The 22,392-nt window shown below is 40.6% G+C and overlaps 1 protein-coding gene across 1 annotated transcript in view; it reads right to left on the bottom strand.

Annotated features, from left to right (window-relative positions):
* The window catches only part of plekhh2 (pleckstrin homology domain containing, family H (with MyTH4 domain) member 2), a 79,428-nt gene that overhangs the window by 32,275 nt on the left and 24,761 nt on the right, over positions 1 to 22,392 (bottom strand). Inside the window, exons 3-8 of the mRNA XM_051919659.1 lie at positions 14,687 to 14,749; positions 13,906 to 14,055; positions 10,016 to 10,099; positions 8,892 to 9,000; positions 8,571 to 8,750; positions 816 to 1,528 (exon numbers count right to left, since the gene is read on the bottom strand). Of these exons, the coding sequence (XP_051775619.1) occupies positions 816 to 1,528; positions 8,571 to 8,750; positions 8,892 to 9,000; positions 10,016 to 10,099; positions 13,906 to 14,055; positions 14,687 to 14,749 (1,299 nt within the window). The remainder of the gene's footprint in view (positions 1 to 815; positions 1,529 to 8,570; positions 8,751 to 8,891; positions 9,001 to 10,015; positions 10,100 to 13,905; positions 14,056 to 14,686; positions 14,750 to 22,392) is intronic.

The following is a 22,392-nucleotide window of genomic DNA, read 5'->3' as shown; positions in this document are numbered from 1 at the left end:
TATGTGTATTGCACCTGGTAAAGCCACCGCATGCCATTAATTGATATGGTGATGACAGTGTCCTACAGCAGCTGAGGGCAAACAGGATGCTGAGAGTTTTGTCATTAAAAACCAAAGGCACATATCAATCACTTAAGATGTATAGTGTGTTTGTCTACAGGTTTGAGACTTTGTATTGTACTGAAACTTGATTAACTGGAAACTTAAGTCCACCCACTTCGGTTCATTTTTAGAACTCTTTTTTCTTCTGGAGTGTCAATAGAAAATTTAAGCCTATCCCACATGAAATGGGTACATACCAGAAATTAGCTCTGGATGTGAAGCTTGCCCATTGTAGGGTACACTTACACATACCCGCACACAATCATATTAGGTGAATTCAGACTTGCCAATCAACAAATATGTGTGTTTATACTCTGGGAGGAAATTGGAGTTCTTGATGAAAACTCGCACAAACAAAAGGATTATGTGAAGACTCCACACTGAAGACACGTTAGACTGGAATGATACTGCACCCAACTTTGAAGCTTTGGCACCACATTATACATGTCAATAGTTACTGGAACACTTAAAAAAATTGTACCTACGGTGAGGAGGGTAACAGTAGGCACAGGATTAAGGAAAAAGGCAGGAGCATTTCATTATGAGGACACACTGAGCAATCAAGAAAAGCCTTAGATTAGGTTAGATTAGGGATTAATGTGAATTTCCCCTTGGGATTAATAATCTATCTATCTATCTATCTGGACACCATGACCTCAGGCTACTGCTCCTGTTGGCTGGGATGGCATAGCATTTGGCCTGATGGTGCTCACCCAGGAAGGCAGCCGATGAAGCGGAGGGGTGGGAGGAGTGTTACTCAGAGGACGTCCTTCCATTTCCTTCATTTGATTTTCAACCTCTGTTGAATTGTAGGCGAAAACATCATCATCCACTATGGCTGCCACCTTTTCCTGGTCAATATCCATCTCTGAATTCCAGGGTGGCCGCAGCAGGCTGATAGCATTCCGGTTACACCCAAATAGACGATCAGTACTAAGCTGTGGCTGGCTTAGATGCTTCCGTGACAGTGACAGGTCGGTACCAACCCTATTAACAGTTCTGTCCACATAAGAACACTGGACTGGGAGTGGGCTGGGACTGGATGACGAGGACGAGTTAAGGCTCTGGCCTTGAAATGTTTTGTTCAGCTCATCTGATGAGCTGTCAAACTCTGGCATTGCCAATGGAGATAGAAACAAGCCCTTTCCATCAGTTCTCTGCATATCATCATCAAACAGTGAGCTGCTGTCATCTGAGGCAGTGAGATAGGTCTCACTGCCTACCCGGCTGCGTCCAGGGGCAGAAACCGGAAAGCTAGTAGACATGTAGCTGGAGTCCAGATTTGCTTGCTGTTTATCCAAACTCTCCCTGCTTGGCAACTGCTTAGCCACAGTATCAGTTTTGGGTTCCTTCTCCAACTCTGATGGGAGTAACACTTGATACCTGCCAATATCTTGATTTGTAGTGTCCTTGTCATGCTCCTTTTCTGAAAAGTAAGATGAAAAATACTGAATAAGGTGGCAACTGGTATCACTTGTGTGCAATTACAACTAAAAGGCAAGTTCATCTGAACAGTTGTTATTTAGGAGTGGCAGAGGTCAGGCAGCTCTTTCTTTAAGGGCTCACGGTAAGGTCATGAGCAAAATCAGCACACTAAACATACAGATTGATCACCAGAGTACAAGCGTCTGAACTAAATACAAATGTAGTGGACCAAACTCAATCAAAACCAGAACCTGAACCTAAGTTATTGTCTTGCTTGAGTACAAGTCTCTAAGTCTTTCATTTATGTGTGTGATTATACTTTATTTTGTGCTTGTCAAAATGCTACCCATCACTTAGCACACACACAACACGTTCCTAGCAGTACTCAATACTCAAAGCTTCAAAATGGTACCTCTCATGAAAACAACCCCTTATGATCATGAAACTCGGAATACTGAAAATGATGACTAGATGATGCCATCAAAATAACAGTAAAAATATAAACACTGGGATGGATGGCTGGGGCCCAGGCCTGGCCAGGACGCCCCTGCACTATATATACCAGGGGGGCAAGGGTGGGAAACCCAATATGTAACCCTGGATGCTAGATGGCAGCATCCCTGGGTTGCAGCGGTGCCTCGGACTCCCCCAGGGCTTCATGGAGGTTGGAGTTCTGTGCAGCCCTATTGGGTTCCGCAGGCGCCGCCAGGGGGTGCTGTAACAGGAGCTGCTGGCCCCTTTTGGACATTGATTGCGCCCCACCCAGGTACCCAATAAAGGGAGCCAGCGACCAACAATCAGTGGCCAGATTCGGGAGGAAGAGGATGAGGTTACCAGGGAGGAGTGGTGGAGGAAGAGAAAGTGTTTTGCTTGTGGTACTTTGAGTGCTGTGCTTGGGACTGTGTTATGCCGGTGGGGTTCACGGAGAAGACGTGCCCCACAGGTGAAGAAAATAAATATTTGTTTTATTTTACACGTGCCTCCCGTGTCAATCTGTGTTGGGTCGGGTGCAATATAGCGCCATTCTTACAACACACATTAATAAAAATGGTTAATGTGTTTCACACCCTTCTGCGTATTACAACTACAGTAATCCCTCGCTATATCGCGCTTCGACTTTCGCGGCTTCACTCTATCGCGGATTTTATATGTAAGCATATCTAAATATATAACGCGGATTTTTCGCTGCTTCGCGGGTTTCTGCGGACAATGGGTCTTTTTTACTTCTGGTACATGCTTCCTCAGTTGGTTTGCCCAGTTGATTTCATACAAGAGATGCTATTGGCAGATGGCTGAGAAGCTACCCAATCAGAGCACGCAGTTAAGTTCCTGTGTGCTACTGATTGGCTCAGCGACGGAGTGCTGCAATAACCAGGAAATATCATCTCACTCATTCAGCATTAACGTGCTCCTGCTACTGCTTCAGGGGCCATGTCCAAGCGCCAACAGAAGATGCAAATGATTGCAGAAAAGGTAAAAGTTTTGGATATGTTGAAGGAAGGGAACAGCTACACCGCTGCAGGACACCATTACAGCATCAATGAGTCCACGATTCTTTTTATTTAAAAAGGAGGAAAAGCATATAAGATCTATGGCCGCAGTGTCCTTTAACCAGGGCGCAAAACGAGTTGCAAGTGGACGTGATAAGGCAGTAGTCTGGATGGAATCTGCTTTAGGGATTTGGATTGAAGAGTGCTGGAAGAAGTACAACGGTGGTACTAAACAGTCGCCTGAAGAGGCTCCTTTAGAAGAGCTGTAACGCTATCCTTTGTTGTGCAGTAAAATTAAACTCATCATTATCGGACAAGTCGTCGTGTCATTGTTGGTGAGTAACCATAATTAATTATCTACGTACAGTACTTATTACATGTACATAGTTTAGTGTCACTGTACACACATTTTACTGTATACAATTTTTCTTGCATTGTACGTATTTATTGCTGGTGGCCTGTCTGTCGTAATGGCTGTAACATATGTGATATCGGAGACACTCGATATCTTTAAAATAATATTTAGGTTTTACTGTATATAAACTGTGTTTACATACATAATTTCAACAAATCTTACCTAATATCTAAGAGAATACAAAGGGTTTATGCTGTATAATTGTGTGGGAAATGTTTATAATAGTGTGGGAGAGTTTATAAGGGCTTAAAATATATAAAAAGAACCACACATATGGTTTCTACTTTGCGGATTTTCACCTTTTGCGGGGGGTTCTGGAACACAACCCCCGCGATGGAGGAGGGATTACTGTATTGATATTGATTGATTAACGTTTGTGACACTTCTGAAGACTGTTAATCCATCCTGTGCAGATTACAAGCTTTTTACTACCCCCTTCTTCTATTTTGTGTTATTTTTCATCACATTGTACGCTTTTTCCCCCATTTGCCACACTGCTAAAGCTTTTCAAAGAATGCACACTCTGATAATATTGCCAAGCCTAAATAGTAAAGTGGAAACTGATTGTGATGTGGCTGCATTAAATACAGTATAATGCAAAATAAATAACCACGCAAAAGTTAATAATGTTAAAAAAAATATTATAATATGGGTGGCACAATGATTGGCACTGTTGTCTCAAAGCAGAAGTAGAGGTTTTATGATTATGTGTTTGAAACTGTTTGATTCCATTTCTATCAGAAACATTATTATATCCATTCTCCAAAAAAACAGGAGATTCATTTTTTTCTTAGTTATCTCTACAAACGGGCAGCACGGTGGCACAGTGGTAGCGCTGCTGACTCGCAGTAAGGAGACCTGGGTTTGCTTCCCGGGTCCTCCCTGCATGGAGTTTGCATGTTCTCCCCATGTCTGCGTGGGTTTCCTCTGGGTGCTCCGGTTTCCTCCCATAGTCCAAAGACATGCAGGTTACGTGCATTGGTGATCCTAAATTGTCCCTAGTGTGTGTGTGTGCGCCCTGCGGTGGGTTGGCACCCTGCCCAGGATTTGTTCCTGCTTTGCGCCCTGCGTTGGCTGGGATTGGCTCCAGCAGACTCCCGTGACCCTGTGTTCAGATTCAGCGGGTTGGAAAATGGATGGATGGGCACAAGAAAAAAACATGAATCAAAATGCAAGAATATCAATATCTGCAAAGTAGAGATATTCAGATGTTTGTTTTATGTTTTGAAATTGCACACATATTGGAAAAGTGCATAGCCATATCATTGTTACAATAATACTAGGGGGCTTCGCCCCCTGCTCACTTCGCTTGCCCACACCTGGGTTTGGTTAACCATATGTATATAATTTAAAGAGACTGTAACAATTCCCATGAAAATAACATACTCTTTGGATTCTATGTTGCATCGCTTATCCGTGATCATAAATATACACCTGACTGAATTGTGGTTTCTTCTAAATGAAACTAGTCGTAGCTTTAATTGTTGCAGGACCACAGATACTCATAGCGTATGGTCAGTTATGTAAGAATTTCCATTTGTTTGTTCTTTATGATCTTTATTATCTTTTTTTGATACTTTCGAATTTTCCTACTTTCATATTCTTTAACATGCTCTGCATGTGTATCGCAGCAACGTTTTTTTTTTTGAGCTTTTTGAATTCCACTGCTTTCATAATCTCTAACCTGCTCTGCATGTGTATTGCGCCCAACGTTTTTGAACGTCTTTAAGAAGTCTTTTATTTCTGTCCCCGGTTTGACCTACGAGTTTTTCAATTCCACTTGGTCTGGGCTGATTACTACTTTCCTTATTTTCAGAATTTGCACAAAAGATTATTATTGTTCTTTTTAGCATTCTTTTTTGCCTTCTTTTCTCTCCAACGCTGTGTGTCTCTTTTCGATGCGCTGCTCTTTCTTCTTCGCTTAGTCGTTGACGTGCCATCTAGAACGAATAACATTTTTAAAATTGGAAGCACATGAAGTGCGTCTGCCAAAAGCATTCCAACAACTGAGAGGTTAGATGTTCGTGATCTTGTTTTAAATTGTTTGTAAGTAGGGCGTGGCGTGTAAAAGTTACCATCTCACGGGTCTTGCTTCCAAAAGGTTTAAAGTTTAGTCTTGCGGGACGTCAAAGTGTCTTTCCGAGATGATCACGTATTGACCAAAGATTTTTTTATTATAATAGAGAGACTTTTTGTGAGGCTCTGCAATTTTTTTTTTTTTTTAACACAAGACTGGATTTTCTTTTCAAATACTGTATTTATGCGTGTACCACGTGCACATTTTTTCCCCAAAAATTAGCATTAGAAAATCAGGTGCATGTCATACACAAAGAAATTTTTTTCTGTAATGTTTACTTCTTCTGCCTGGGCTCTCTCGCTCGCTCACTCACTCGTGCGGTCTCTCTCTCTCTCTCTCTCTCTTGCGCTCACTCGCTCGCTCGCTCTCTCTCTCTCTCTCTCTCTCACAACAGAAGAAAGAAAAACTTTCAACATGCAACAAAAACAGAAGGGCATTTCGTGGAAAACGTGCCCTTAACACTTCCTATACAATCACAACGCGCGTTGTACACAAAAATTTTACAAATTTTTCTTTGTAAAAATTAGGGTGCGCGTCTTACACAAGTGCACATGGTACACAAGTAAAAACGGTATTCCAATTCTCCAACCACAACAACTTTTCGCCCTCAGGTTTGTGATTACTGAGCGCTAGCTTTCAAGAAGGCAGTTGTACTTTGATAGGAACAGAAACTACAGACACTTGATTTTCTTCAATTTTACATTCATATCCCTGGTATGTGCATTTCTGAACTATTTTAGGTGAGAGCCAACATTGTGTTAAATAGCTGAACAAATGCATTTTACTTGGCTCTGTAGCATCCAAGCAGGTGTTAAATGAAAACATCACCCACAACAGTTACTGCCAACACCAAACACATGTTCTCCCATTGGGAAAGACCGTGCCAAGAATCTGAGTTAAAAACGAATTATTTCCAAGTTTATTTTGTTTTATTAAGTTATCTATGAAAAGGATAAAAAGCCTGCTTCCTAAAACAAGAACGTTTGTCACTTGGAATTGAACGTATTTTTATAAGAAAAAAAACATTTGTTTCATGATTAGTTGCAACTGTAAGCTGTTTGGGGAGAAACTTTTTTTAATATAAAGATTCACAGTGCAAAAACTGTGAAAAAATAACTTAAACTTCAAAAATGATAACCACATAAACCAAGGAGGAAATACAGTACATCTGGAAAGTATTCCCAGCGCATCACTTTTTCCACATTTTGTTATGTTACAGCCTTATTCCAAAATGGATTAAATTCATTTTTTTCCCTCAGAATTCTACACACAACACCCCATAATGACAACGTGAAAAAAGTTTACTTGAGGTTTTTGCAAATTTATTAAAAATATAAAAACTGAGAAATCCCAAGTACATAAGCATTCACAGCCTTTGCTCAATACTTTGTCGATGCACCTTTGGCAGCAATTACAGCCTCAAGTCTTTTTGAATATGATGCCACAAGCTTGGCACACCTATCCTTGGCCAGTTTCGCCCATTCCTCTTTGCAGCACCTCTCAAGCTCCATCAGGTTGGATGGGAAGCGTCGGTGCACAGCCATTTTAAGATCTCTCCAGAGATGTTCAATCGGATTCAAGTCTGGGCTCTGGCTGGGCCACTCAAGGACATTCACAGAGTTGTCCTGAAGCCACTCCTTTGATATCTTGGCTGTGTGCTCAGGGTCGTTGTCCTGCTGAAAGATGAACCGTCGCCCCAGTCTGAGGTCAAGAGCGCTCTGGAGCAGGTTTTCATCCAGGATGTCTCTGTACATTGCTGCAGTCATCTTTCCCTTTATCCTGACTAGTCTCCCAGTCCCTGCCGCTGTAAAACATCCCCACAGCATGATGCTGCCACCACCATGCTTCACTGTAGGGATGGTATTGGCCTGGTGATGAGCGGTGCCTGGTTTCCTCCAAACGTGACGCCTGGCATTCACACCAAAGAGTTCAATCTTTGTCTCATCAGACCAGAGAATTTTCTTTCTCATGGTCTGAGAGTCCTTCATGTGCCTTTTGGCAAACTCCAGGCGGGCTGCCATGTGCCTTTTACTAAGAAGTGGCTTCCGTCTGGCCACTCTACCATACAGGCCTGATTGGTGGATTGCTGCAGAGATGGTTGTCCTTCTGGAAGGTTCTCTTCTCTCCACAGAGGACCTCTGACAGAGTGACCATCGGGTTCTTGGTCACCTCCCTGAATAAGGGCCTTCTCCCGCTTTTGCTCAGCTGGCCGGCCAGCTCTAGGAAGAGTCCTGGTGGTTTCGAACTTCTTCCACTTATGGATGATGGAGGCCACTGTGCTCATTGGGACCTTCAAAGCAGCAGATATTTTTCTGTAACCTTCCCCAGATTTGTGCCTCGAGACAATCCTGTCTCGGAGGTCTATAGACAATTCCTTTGACTTCATGCTTGGTTTGTGCTCTGACATGAACTGTCAACTGTGGGACCTTATATAGACAGGTGTGTGCCTTTCCAAATCATGTCCAGTCAACTGAATTTACCACAGGTGGACTCCAACGAAGCTGCAGAAACATCTCAAGGATGATCAGGGGAAACAGGATGCACCTGAGCTCAATTTTGAGCTTCATGGCAAAGGCTGTGAATACTTGTGAATACTTATGTACATGTGCTTTCTCAATTTTTTTATTTTTAATAAATTTGCAAAAACCTCAAGTAAACGTTTTTCACGTTGTCATTATGGGGTGTTGTGTGTAGAATTCTGAGGAAAAAAATGAATTTTATCGATTTTGGAGTAAGGCTGGAACATAACAAAATGTGGAAAAAGTGATGCACTGTTAATACTTTCCGGATGCACTGTATATTGCTTATTTTGTTTGTTTTAATTTTAAAAACACCAACTATAAAAACACACTGTCTATGTGATACACACAAGTATAAATTCTGAACATTGTTAAAAAAGTAACTTGTATCACAGAAAGCTAAAATGGTAAGCAGTTCTACTTATGCCTTTATTTCTGGACAAATGTATCTATTTCTAGCATACCTACTCCTACCCACTTTCCATATAATAATATTAACCCTCACTATCTGTTATCCCATTTACCTCTTGATTGTTGCCTACCTGGTGACATCCTGTCAGCAGGACCCTCTTTCTGTGTACAGGCTGTGAGGTGCTGCCCGTGCTTTGGGCCACTGATGACATTTGGATTCTTTGGTCTAACTTGAAAGCATCCAAATGTCAGGCTACTCAACCTCTGGGCTTCTCCTGGCTTGTGAGTCGAAGAAGAAAGCTTCTTTAGTTCTGCAAGGACAAGGTAAAGATGAGCATAAAACTGAACTCTGAACCTGCAGGATGCCAGTTGGATTTCTCAGCTTCATCACTGGCTGTTACTAGTTGCTACATTCTTTCAGGTGTTTTCAGCTGCCTGCTAGATTCTGTGGGTGCCTTGTTTTCCGAATGTTGCCATACCTTTTAATTCCTTCTGTAGCTTCTGAATTTCCTGGAGCTGTTGATGTGTGGCAGACCGTAGATTTTCATTCTCTGCTTCAAGCTGCAGGTAAAGAAGAACATACAAAGAATGAAGTATACCAGTAGTCGGCTAATAATTTATCATCAAAACAGCCTTCTGTTGATGGCTATTGGTATCAAGTCATATGGCCTCAAGTAAAGTTAAGGCCAAAGTAAATCAAAAGAATGGTAAATTATAAAAGTATATTATAAACAGAAATATGCAGGGTTATGTAGATAAGATACAATGACATTAATATGACAACAAACCTAAAACCACTCTGGGCCTAATTATACGGGCTCAGTTCTATCCATGAGGTATGTTGCCGCATTTACCCAAAAGACCTATATCATCCCACTTTGCTTGCTCTCTTGACTCTCTCCTGCCCACTAGTTGTATTTGGGCCAATTTTAGACCCCTTGATTCAAAGTAAAACTGCCATATGATAAAGGCCAGCCTTTTAAGTCCATGTATCAAATTGCTTTGATGGGAAGTCCAGCTTCCATTTCTGGAATCGGGAAAGGGCTATAAAAACCTGGAAATTGACACAAATGGATGAACACACACAGGGCTAGACTGCAATAGAAATAAAATCCTGCAGTACTTCTTTATATTCCTTGCTTTTTGCCCCAGTAAATACAAGTTATCGTCAATATACCAACAATCCAATTGTGCTTCATTCAATCAGAATATGGAACCAATGTAGGAAGCACTTCAAGTCAGAGAATTTTTCATCTGTGGCACCTCTAAATGATAACCACCTTTTTCCACCTTCTCAGACTTACACAGTTTTTAATGTCTGGAAAATGTACAGGATTCAGTTTCTTAGAAATTTGCACATGAATAATGTCTTTGCATCCTACAAACAATTACACTCCAAATTTAGCTTCCCATCAACACAATTTTTCCATTAGTTCCAAATTAGAAATTTTGCTATACAAAATCTGCCCAATTTTCCTCACCTCACACCTACTTCTATTCCAGAAGAAATATTGATCATTATTGAAAGTATTGTATTGAAAATACTGAAAGATAAATAGTCTCACTCAACATATACCTCATGTAGCTTTGTGGTCACCCACTCTTTGATTCGTGTTGCCTTCTCCTCAACAATTTTAGCCTCCTGGAGTCTCATTTGTTTCTGTAATAGAAAGAAAGTATCGTACCTGTGGATATCTTTGCAGTATCTTGAAAAGTGTCTCCAAGACATTAAATAAGGACACTGAAGACATGTTAGTCAGACTTTGGTAGCCGGCTGTCTGCTCATATTCTTAAAGACAGTAGTTTCACTTAAGAGTAGAACAAGTCAGTGGCATGTCAAACTAATAGAAAAGGTAGTATCAGGGCACCTGTGAATACAGTAACCTCTACACATCCACGAGGGATAGGGGCGGAAGACCCCACAAATGTGAAAACTTGCAAATAATACTTTGGCCTCCCTAGCACTCAGACAAACATACCATATGATTACGAAAGTGGACCTGTTTTAAACAAGTCAAGCTTTAACACTGCTTTGATTTATTGTACTGGAAATAACATTCATAATTCTTAATATTATAACAGCTCTGACAAACTGCATCAGTCTAGAATGAGTCACCCATCGTATAAGCTGTTACTCCAATATCATGACAAGCCTGCAACAGTGAGCAGTCCTTTCATGGATAACGAGCCACCTCAAACAACCATGGAAAGAGCAAGAGAATCCATTGTGACACTCACCACTGCTGCTACATTTGTGTCAGGAGCAGTGTGAAAAGAAGACCGACTATTCACAGAGTACCGCAAAAGTACTATAATAGACTTATTTGGCTCTTCTGCTGGAAAGCATTGAGGCTGAAATCCAGGATCTTTAGTGCCATTTGCAACAAAGTGTGGGGGATAGAACACAACCGAGAAATAGCTAACTCTGTATCTCCACCAATACTTCTCCATCTGCTATGGTCCAATGGCCTGGGTGCACAGATGACAGTGAAGCATTAGGGTAACTGTATGTCAGAATGAGTTTCGACTGACCCCCAGATGAGCCATATGAAGGAGGACTGGTGGTAAACCTGCACAGGCAAATGATGAGGGAGATCACAGGGGAGCTGTGGGGCAGCTGTGGAGGGAAGAGTCTGAAAGTGGAGAGCTACACCTGGAACACCGTTGGCAGCATCAGTTCAGTGAAAGAAAACAATTGATAGGCCAGTGCATCTGCAGCTCTTGACGGGGAGGTTTGCCCGCTCACTTACAATCAACAGATCACCAGACAGAAACACAGAGTTTAACATCTCCTCATAGTTTTTTATTTTTTTAACCAAAAATAATCTCTCTATTATGTAAAAAAAAGTCCTGCAACGAGACAAGTCACACCCTCCTCTCAACCATTTTCAAACAAGACCACGGTACTCTCACCTCTCATTCGTGTGAATGCTTTTGTCAGACACACTTCCTGCGCTCTCAGATCTTATAAATTTTAACGTTTTCATCACTTGAAGTTCCCAATTAAAGAAGACGTATTATGTCCACATTTTATTGAAGAATTTCATCCCGAAGGGTTATCAACAGTAAAAATGAGTACACAGCCAATCCTAGCACCAAAAAACGATGAAGTCAAACGAATTAATGCCAAAAATGTTGATCAGTTACACAGCAAATTGGTTAAATGCGTAACAATAGACTCTGCTGAAACAGTTGGTGGTGATCGTGCAGAACATGAAAACATCAACTTACAATACCACAAAGAATATCTACAACCGTTAACACCATCCGGTCTACCACCGCACGAATTACTGTAGAAAGAAGGATGTATCCAAGAAAGGTAATGTAGCACATCTTCAGGGGATAACAATTAGACACCAAAGGAGATCTTGATATGCCATTCATATTAAAATGTTAACAGTTTCCTATTAGAATAGCTTTTACAAAGACAATTAACAAATCTCAGAGACAAACATTTGAAAAAGTCATCTTATTTAATACAGAGAAAGAAACAAAATTCAATCACGGGCAGTTATACGTTGCGTTGTCACGATGAAAGTCCAAACACAGAATCAAAATTCAATGCAATATTGACAAAAATGTAATTCAAAAAATCGTTTTACTGAAGTTTTACAGTAAAAGTGTAAGTTTAAATAGTACCTGCGTATTAATTTCAAAGCCAGACAGAAAGAAATAGTATTATGCAATGAATAACTTTAACGCAACATGAAACAATTTACTTTCAAATTATTATGTTTTACTATATTTTAATATGGTTAATTACTCACTGTAATGTAAAATTGGTAGTTCTATTATGCAGATGTAACAATTCCAATGAAAATAATAATCTGTTTAAATTGTACATCCACACCCCCATATGCGAGCGGCAGAACTGCAAAGAGGCTAGCGCTTAGCACAGGCGATGGCAAGCAAAGTGAGAAGGGGACAAAGCCCCTAGCATTTCTTGAAGCAAATTACAAAGAGTTTCAGTCCAAGGGTGTGTTACATTTAAGGACTGAAATCTCACCACTCCTCAGGTCACTGAACTGGTCACCTTGGGTGTGATGAATTACAAAATTGCTTTTTTAGTTTTTAATATTAAAGATATTATACATACTTACACTAACTCTATTAAATAACCTTAATATTTTAATATTTACATATTATAGCAAAATACCCGCGCTTCGCAGCGGAGAAGTAGTGTACACATATCTACATATACATATATATATATATATATATATATATATATATATACGTATATATATATATATATATACACATATACACATCCACATATATATATATATATATATATATATATATATATATATATATATATATATATATATATACATATACACATATATATATACACATACATATACACACACACATAAACATATATACATATACACATACATACATACACATACATATATATACACACATACATACACACACACACACACACACACACACACACACACACACACACACATACATATATATATATATATATATATATATATATATATATATATATATATATTATATTATATATATATATATATATATATATATATATAATCTATACTAATAAAAGGCAAAGCCCTCACTGACTCACTCATCACTAATTCTCCAACTTCCCATGTAGGTGGAAGGCTGAAATTTGGCAGGCTCATTCCTTACAGCTTACTTACAAAAGTTAGGCAGGTTTCATTTCGAAATTATACACGTAATGGTCATAACTGGAACCTCTTTTTTGTCCATATACTGTAATGGAGTGCAGCTCGATGGCCGTGGGAGGTGGAGTCGCGTATCGCGTCATCACGCCTCCTACATAATCACGTGAACTGAAAACAAGGAACAGCCACAAAGAGCGCTGAAGAAAACATTCATTACACAATTGAGAAGGCAGCGAAACAATAAGAAGCGAGCGAGTGACTGACTGAACACAGCACGAGTGATCACTTCGATGAATCAAACCTGTTCAAAAAACACATCACACAATTGATAAGGTACGAAAAGAATATGAAGCGACTGACGCATACAGGCATAAATTAAGTTCATAGACCGACAAAAGATTGCCATTTTTCTCCTGTACAACTATACGCCTGATTTTATTGAAAAGAAACTAAACTTGCAGTGCCGCTATTCAATGACACTTGCCTAACGCCTGACTTTATTGAAAAGAAACTAAACTTGCAGCGCCGCTATTCAATGATTTAGTTTCTTTTCAATAAAGTCAGGCGTTAGGCAAGTGTCATTGAATATTTCATCAAGCTCCAAAAATATTCCCATTTAATTGTTCATGGCCAACTTGCAAAAACTGCAAATGTCAAATTCATGAATGTGAAGGGTTACTGTATAATCTATTATTTTGTAATACATGGGACAGTGCTATATTACTTTGGTGAGCAAGTCAATGGAAACCTTATTGCACAAATGAGACAGGCTCTACACTTGAGGAATATGTTTGCTCACCTGTTCCTCGACTTGCTGTTCAAGAACCTGGATGATATCATCCTTTTCTTGGATGAGGGTCTGCAGGTCTAGACACCTCCTGTAAAGTTTGTTCTCACATTCACTTGTCTGAATGTTGGCTGCTTTCAACTTTTCTTCCATTATTTGGACCTATAGATTAAAAAAAAAAAAAGGCAAAAGCCCTAGTGACCAGCTCAAACATGAGAAAAATAATGATTACTAAGGCCCATGGGTGGATCAGACTAGCAATGCCAGGGCAGGAGGCCAGAGCCCACTTCATGTCTTAATAAAAGCACCACCTTGCCAGAAGCTATACCCAGATGAATGCACTGTATAAAGAAAGTACTGTTTGATGGAAGCCACACCCTAGAGGAGGAGAAGGAAATACCAACTGGAAGACACAGCCAACACAGAGTCTTGCCAAAGCCACATTCTGAAGGAGGTTTTGCATCACATGACACCAGCTTGCAGGGAGCCATGATTGTGGAAAATCCTACTCAGGTTATTGTTCATGCTGGCTTTTTATTGTAGACAGATACTGCTCTACATAGAATATGATACACAACTCAAGCTGGCACATTCAGTGCTTCCACAGAGCTACTTATTCTAGTTGAACTGGTCAACGATATTGTATGCTGAAATGTTGAATTGCTGGCTTCAAACCAGGGCCAATATCCACAGCACTGCTATAGGATTTCATTGTGTGGTGTGATTATCTGAACAATGTATACACAGGCTGTCCTCTAGGACTTATCATTCCTCAGAATTCAATGTTAGGTACCTGCTGGTTCGACTTTTCTGCACGCCGATCTGCTTCCAGGACCTGCCGTTCCAACTGCTGCATCTGTAAAAAGGGAACCAGACAAAGTCAGAATGCTTAGGTAACAGGAAGAGTGTTAGAGGAAAATATTAGCACTTAATGATCGTGGAGCAGAATATACCTATAAAAATAAACCTCTGTCAGAATATATGACTAGAATCTACAGATGATGATGTAAGAGAAATCGATACACTTAAGGTCAGGCAGAAGAATACATCCACAACATACTAGTGAGGCAGCAGGGTAGGTTCAGGACCTGGCGATCTGGTAGAAACTACAGGTCACATGCCTAAGAGCTAGGGATCAAGTACAACATAACGGTCAAGCAGCAAAAAGCAGAAAAAAAAGATGGTAGTACTCAAGTGAGGTAGTACATGTTGGGCAGAAGGTGTATAGGAGTTTAAGGTCAAGCAGTGATAAATATGTAGGACCAACAGGAAGAAGAATGTGTCCAGGAGCCAGTGATCAGGAAAAAATAAGAAGTTGTCAGGCAACTGGGGACAAACTGATGTGGCAGCAAAGGCACATCAGTAACTAGAGATGGATTATAAAATGTGTCCACAACCTAGAGATCAAGCAGAAGCTAGAAAACAGGCTGCAAGATATTTCCAACAGCTATAGATAAAGCAGGAGATAGACATTAGGCACCAAGTACTGTCCAGGTATCTCTTATATACAGTGATCCCTTGCTATATCACACTTCGACTTTGGCGGCTTCACTCTATTGCGATTTTTTCTCATACACGCTTACGTCACTACGTGTGCGCTTTCTGAGAACTTTTATCTAAGCCCCACGATGGCTCCTAAACGTGCTGCTTTTTCTAAGCCTTCTGACAATGAAACTAAGCGCCGTAGGAAGATGCTTATCATCCAGGAGAAGGTGAAACTCTTGGATATGAACAAAGATGGCAATACCCTACAAAAGCCTCCTCACGCATATGAAAAGACAGCGCCAGCAACTGCCTATCAAGATGTTCTTCAGCCGCGCACCCAGACACCCACTGCCTACTCCTAGTACACCTTCAATGGAAGAAGACACTGACGCACCTGCTGAAGATACTGCACCACCTTGTTACGCTTGGGTCACATATTTGCACAAAGACACAGGAGGTTGTAGAAAAAAAAGAACTTTATTCAAAGCACTGCAAACAAACATTTGTCTCTTTTCAAAAGTTTAAATGTGCTCCATGACAAGTCAGAGAGAGAGAGACAGAGAGAGAGAGAGATCCAAAGCTGACAGGCGCTGCACAATTCTTTTAAGTAAGCGGAGTACCGCGTGAGAGGTTTATCGCACGTTATAGCGCAAGTAAACAGCAATGTGAAAGTAGACTTTCAGCTGTTTCAGGAGTTTTCCCAGGGGCGTCTGTTTCCTCTGAGGGTGCGATCAGCGCTCCAGCTTACAACCTGAAGACTCTCAAACTGAGCTTGTGCCTTCATAGGTTAGTGGTTGTGTGTAAGAACTGTGTATGTGTGTAATTAAATGTACAGTATAATAATAATAATATGATATTTGTAACGTCTAATATGTCTTGTTTTCTCTTATTTTGTCTAATATATTGGGTAATACAAGTGTAATGGTGACTAAAGGGTGTTATTTCATGTCTAGAGGGCTCTAATAATGTTAAAAAACGTATTTAGAAGGTCGTAAACAGGTTTTCTATACTCTAACTGCGAAAATATTCGATTTATAAATAAAGAATCCTACTTCGCGAAAATTCATTTATCGCAGTAGAGTCTGGAACGGATTAACCGTGATAAACGAGGGTTCACTGTATATTTCTCTTCTGGTTCGTCCTGCTTCCACTTCAAAACCGGTCCCACCCACACGCAGCCGACACAGCATTTCTCGATTCCTATTCGTCCTCTTCCAAACCCTTCCCCATGCTGCCTACGTAATACATCCAACAAGTACTCGAGGTGCTGCCACAACGGTAAAGTAGCTTTACCACATTTGCGGGAGCCACCTGTGTCTTTACAACAGCTTCTTACACAGCAAACATCAGAAGCTAAAAATTATCGTGAACACATTTGAGAATACAACTCTTCTCTAGCGTTTGCTTCCATGGGTGCATAGATAACTCAACCTCCTGGCCATGGACCATACTGTTTTAAAATACACGGTCAAATTTATCACCAAATCTCTCCACTATATGCTAACACTTCTACCTCTCCAGGATATGGACAGTTGTATGTTTTTGACACAGCACAAGCTACTGAAGTACGCTTACAAAATAAAGCAAACTCTACATCCAGCGAAAATGTACTTCTCCAGCTAGATTTCATGCTCAGAACCATCAACCCCTTCGCTAAATCATACAAACACATGCATGAAATCGCTCAGTCCAATCCAACAGCATCTGTACGAATGGTTTTCAAGGAAAACCCTGGGCAGGATTTACGACGATACAATGCCCCGACATTGCAGCGATTTTCGTCGGAGAAGATGGCGAAACGCCTGCCGAAAGGGACATTTGCATCTATCCCATAGGCAACTCCTGTAAAAAGATTTCCACGCTCAATTTGAATTGCAATCCTATGGTTTACCCACTTTTATTCCCTTATGGAGACATTGGCTGGCACAAAGATTTACAACATGTTCCAGATAAAAGAACCGCCAAGCGAATAAGGCTTACTCAATGCCAATTTTACGTGTACAGATTAGCAATGAGGAATACTTTTGCACTCCAGTGGCAAACTATTCCAACAGTACGTCGTAGATGCGCATGTTAAAACAGAGGGCGCGCGTCTCAACTATCTCAGATTACATCAACAAGATTTGCGCGTGGAACTATCAAACGCACTGCAAGCAAATGCTGAAAATAACAACGTACGTGTAGGCAAAATGATCATATTACTGTCCACATTTCCAGGAGGTCCAAGATACATGCAACGAAACTATCAGGATGCCATGGCCATAGTACGTAAACTCGGAAAGCCCGATTTATTTATCACTTTCACATGTAATCCTGCTTGGCCGGAAATTCTACATGCACACTGCGTCTTTCAAGAAGTATTTATTTCTTCTTGATTTCTGAATTCCTTTCTCACCGTTTTCCATTCCTATTCTTACACACATATTTAAAGAAACTTGTGGTGAGGTAATCAAATACTTCAAGGAACTACAGATAAGGCATGGATTAAAAGTTTGCCAGTAGAGTTTGTTCATGATGTAGAGCTCAGGCTGCAGAATATGTCCAGGAGCTACTGGTAAGAAGCCAGGTAGAGGTCAGGCAACAGGGCAATACTTGGAGAAAAAAAGAAATTCAATTCAGGAGACAGAATAAAGCATAATCAAAACATGATGCATGGAGATAAAGCTTGTACCTGATAGCGCTAGAATTATTTTATCAACTGACCTCCACGGATTTCTCTCTGCTTTATGCACCCCTTTAAAATGGTGCATAAATGGAGTGTTATCATAAAGACTGTAAGTATGGTCCATGGTCACACTTCCAGGAGAAGAAGTCTGAGGGGTGTGTGCCCTCTGTGCTGTCAGTCAGAAGGGCACATGTTCCCTGTATGAATCTGTGGTGTTTCATCATGGTAGCGCATAATTCATCCCAGTTCACACATTTTGCACTGTAGTAACTGGCACAATGCATAGAATACAAAACCCATCAGAAGCATATTCACTACAGTAGAAGCAAAAGAACTCCTGTCCTCCGGTGCACACAGACTGCTTGTAAGCACTGCAAGCAGAGCACTTCCTAGTAACATCAGCCTTTTTACATTCCATTTTAAGTTCTCGTGGTTGCCACCATTTTTGGTACCCATTGCTAAGTCTGCATCTCTTGCTGCCAGGCACATGGCCACAAAGATTGTGATGCATTGGTAATCAACATAATGGGTTAAATGGTCAGCTGTTTGTCTACTTACTTATCCAATCTGTAGATTCCATAAAACTTTCAAAGACCGTTTTTACTATTTTCCTTCTCATTATTTTACTTTGATATTGACCATTTTTGCTTGAATTTTTGAGCATGATTTTTGCCTCATGCTCTGATTTCATTGCTATTTTTTCATTTCGTAGATTTCACAATGTGCCGATGATGATTCGGCATGCACTATTTAGCTCAGGGTCAACCTTGTTGGCATGGCTTGACCTAGCCCACACTGGTGTGCAATGCACTGCTGTTGAATAACAGAGTGCCATGGCTGATGATCGCAGGGTCTTAGGGTCTGCTCCCCAGGATGTGTTTGATGGTTTGCTAAGGAGATTATTCCTGCTGGATATCTTCTTTTTGAGTTTAAAAATATGTTCTTTAAAAGACTTCCTGTTTTATACAGGCTGGCCGGGATCACACCTCCTCATATACGACAAGAAAGTAGTTCAAGAGTAGAAAGGTTCAAGCAACTGATGGATTCCAGACACCCACTTTACCAATCACCAGGAGGTAAATCGCCGACTACCTTTTCGTCGAAGCTTCGCCACAGTGGAACCTCTTAATCCAAAGGAGTCCATAAGACATAGGCTCGAGAGCTTGCGAGAGACTGACTGTAGCCCTCCCATTGAAGCTTCATGAATGTTCCCGAGGCCCTACATGTACTGATGAAGATCTTAAAGATGCTAATGACGCCGCTCTTACCTGGATACGGCAGTGGCGTGATAAGATATGATGATGATCTCGTAGATTTGACTCATTTTCTGTCTGAATGCTCATTTCGTTTTTTTTGTTTTTTTTTAAATAAAAAAAACTAAATAAAAATCTCCTCCCATTGAAGCTCTTCCTACATCTCAAGAGCATCTACCCAATGGAACATCCCTCTCTAGGAAAGACTGGGTTGCGCTTAACCGAGCTAGGTCAAAGGTGGGCAAAACAAGGGCCAACCTATTTAGATGGGGCCTCACAACAAGCGCTGAATGTCCCTGTGGCGAGCCCACCCAAACAATGGACCACATTCTCCATGAATGTTCCTGAGGCCCTACATGTACTGATGAAGATCTTAAGGATGCTAATGACGCCGCTCTTACCTGGATACGGCAATGGCGTGATAAGATATGATGATGATCTCGTAGATTTGACCCATTTTCTGTCTGAATGCTCATTTCGCTTTTTTTTTTTTAATAAAAAAAAATAAATAAAAATCTCCTGTCACTGCTCTAATGCACTATGATCCAAGATCCACCCCAAATGGACATTTGCACTGTGGTAACTGCTGTTGGCCAGCTGCTGGTTGCCAGCCGAGATCCTGCAATATTTTGAATACTAAGGCCCTCAGAAATGGCTCCTTTATTACCTTGAGCAACCGAGGTCCTACCACGCTGGTGCATGAAGGGATTGCTTCTAAGCACTTCAAGTTAAGTTCTTCCTGGTGACGTTAACTTATCTCTTTCTCACTCAGTCCCCCATCCTTTTCTGCAGCACAACCAGTACACGTCACTTGTTCACCTATCCACAATGCATATCCTGCTGACTATGCCAAATGTTTTCTTGTGGAATCATCAGCATTTCACCTGGAAATGGTGACACCCTATGTGTGAAATGCATACTGGTAGCACTGGAAGGGCAACAGGCAGGGGCGCCAGTGACAGAAAAAGAAAAATGCAGCCTAAGAGGAAAAAGATAACATTCGCCAGGGCACTAGAGGACTGGCAGCATAGTAACAGAGATGCCCAACCCACCTCTTGGGAGTTTTTGTGACTTTTATTGTGAACATTTCACCTCTGGTGAACCCCATAGTTAGACATGCTAGATGCTTTTTTCAGCTCTATTGATTTATCAAAATGTTTCAACCATCCTGGAGGCCCTGGTTTCAGCTAAAAAAATTAAAACTCCATTAAGTTCATTTGCAAAAAAGAAAGCCCCTTGTCCAGACAGTATATAGCCAGAAGTATATTTTGCATTTTGATGACAACTATCCACCAAGTATCCATCTTGCCATTTCAAATCATTAACATAGTTCTCTACTTCTTTAATTAACACTCTAATATAAACTCATCCATTATCACTCCTTCTCAAGCATGGTAAAGAAGCCAAACTGCATTCAAATTAAAATCCCTTATTAATAATGAAATCAGATGCTAAGTTGTTAGCTAGGGTTTGGGTCTCCGGCTCAAATCTGTAATTTCAGAACTGATTCATTCAGAACAGACCAACATCAGGATGTGTCATTACACAGCTGACAGCACGCGCCAATTTTGTAAATGTAAAAACACAGCTCTTCGCTCCGCAGTGCTTTTATTACTTGATGAAAAATTTTTTTTTTGATATGGAAGCTTTTGAGAAGAGTTATGAGTAAAATGGGGTTTAGTAATATATTTATTAACATGATCAAATAACTGTATCGCCCTTCTGTTTCAGTTTTAACAAACTCAGATTTGTAATATATCCTACATGTGCTCAGGAGTGCTAGGCTGTTAGGGTATCTGTTATCTCTGATTTTTATTATCTTACTTGAGTTTCTTGCCCATCACACTATATGCATTACATTTAATCCTATTTTGTTCTGGAATAATCTCTCTCTCTCTCTCTCAGCCTCTTTTGGAAATCATTAAAATGAATATTCTCCCCCACCTCATTCCTTTTGGTATCAGGTCATGTCAGCCATTAGCTCTTTTTTATGAAGTGCTAAAAGACCTACCATCAAACACTCTGTTCTGATTCAAGCCAAATCATGTGGTGGCAATTCTCTTCCCTATTTTGAATTGTACCATTGGGCATATATCCTATGCCTCATCTGCCTATGGTTAAGCCCTCTACTTTCCCCTCTGTTTTGGCTAAAAAGAAAAATATATCTCACTCTTTGCAACAGTTACTATTTATTAGGTTAAAGGCAAAAAAGAGAGCAGATGACTATAGTCCTATTATAAATTATGCTCTGTATATTAGGCACAAGGTAGAAAAGCACCTTGGCTCCATTCCGCGTTGGCACTATCTTATAACACTATTTCATAATAGTTCTATAAACATTAGTGGGCAACACTTCATGAGGCTTCATCAAGTATCAGCACATCTTTCCATTTTGTGTGACGGAACCAGGATTGTCTCTTTCCAGTTTCTTAAAGATGAATATACAATCCCTTCTTCCTTTTTCTATTTATAACAGATTAGCTGTACCCCGTGGCTGCGCCAACATAGTAATGAAACAGGACAAAATTAATAGACGTTGGCACTGTATCTGATCATGTTTAGCTCTGATGGGAGAGCGTTCCCCTTGTGGGGAGAAAAGCACGTGGCCGTGATATCTCTGCCAATCAGCAGCTACCCTCTAAAACACATGGAGCTCTGATCTCTCTCTCTCAAAAACGTTAAATGTTACTCCTTAACAATCTGTAAATGATAACGTCTGTTAAACAAACAGGGATCGCTAGCTAAGTGGAGGTGAGGTACACTCCAACACGTGGCGAGAGGTAGACAGACTTGAACGGAGGCTGGCTGGCGAGTGAATGAGGAAGGCCCCGCCCCTCTGCTCTCGGTCCACAGACACTCTGTTGGATTTGCATAAATACATCGGTACCGCAAGTGAACTCTGGTACTAAGCGCAATGAGAGAAGTCGTAAAATCAACCGGAAAGTTCAAGCAAATTATAGAAAACAACCAGATCTAAATCTGTTAAGTAGTTCTCTTGTGAACAGCGGACAGACATACAGACAGAACGTGCTTGGACCACAAAACTTTTAAAACTGTTTCTTAGCAAGCACCTATGAGCCAAGGGTAACCTACATT

The sequence above is a fragment of the Erpetoichthys calabaricus genome, chromosome 15 (genome assembly GCF_900747795.2).
Source record: "Erpetoichthys calabaricus chromosome 15, fErpCal1.3, whole genome shotgun sequence".
NCBI classification, from domain to species: domain Eukaryota; kingdom Metazoa; phylum Chordata; class Cladistia; order Polypteriformes; family Polypteridae; genus Erpetoichthys; species Erpetoichthys calabaricus.
The sequence above is the reverse complement of the archived record's forward strand: the minus strand, read 5'-3'. Positions and strand labels throughout refer to the sequence as shown.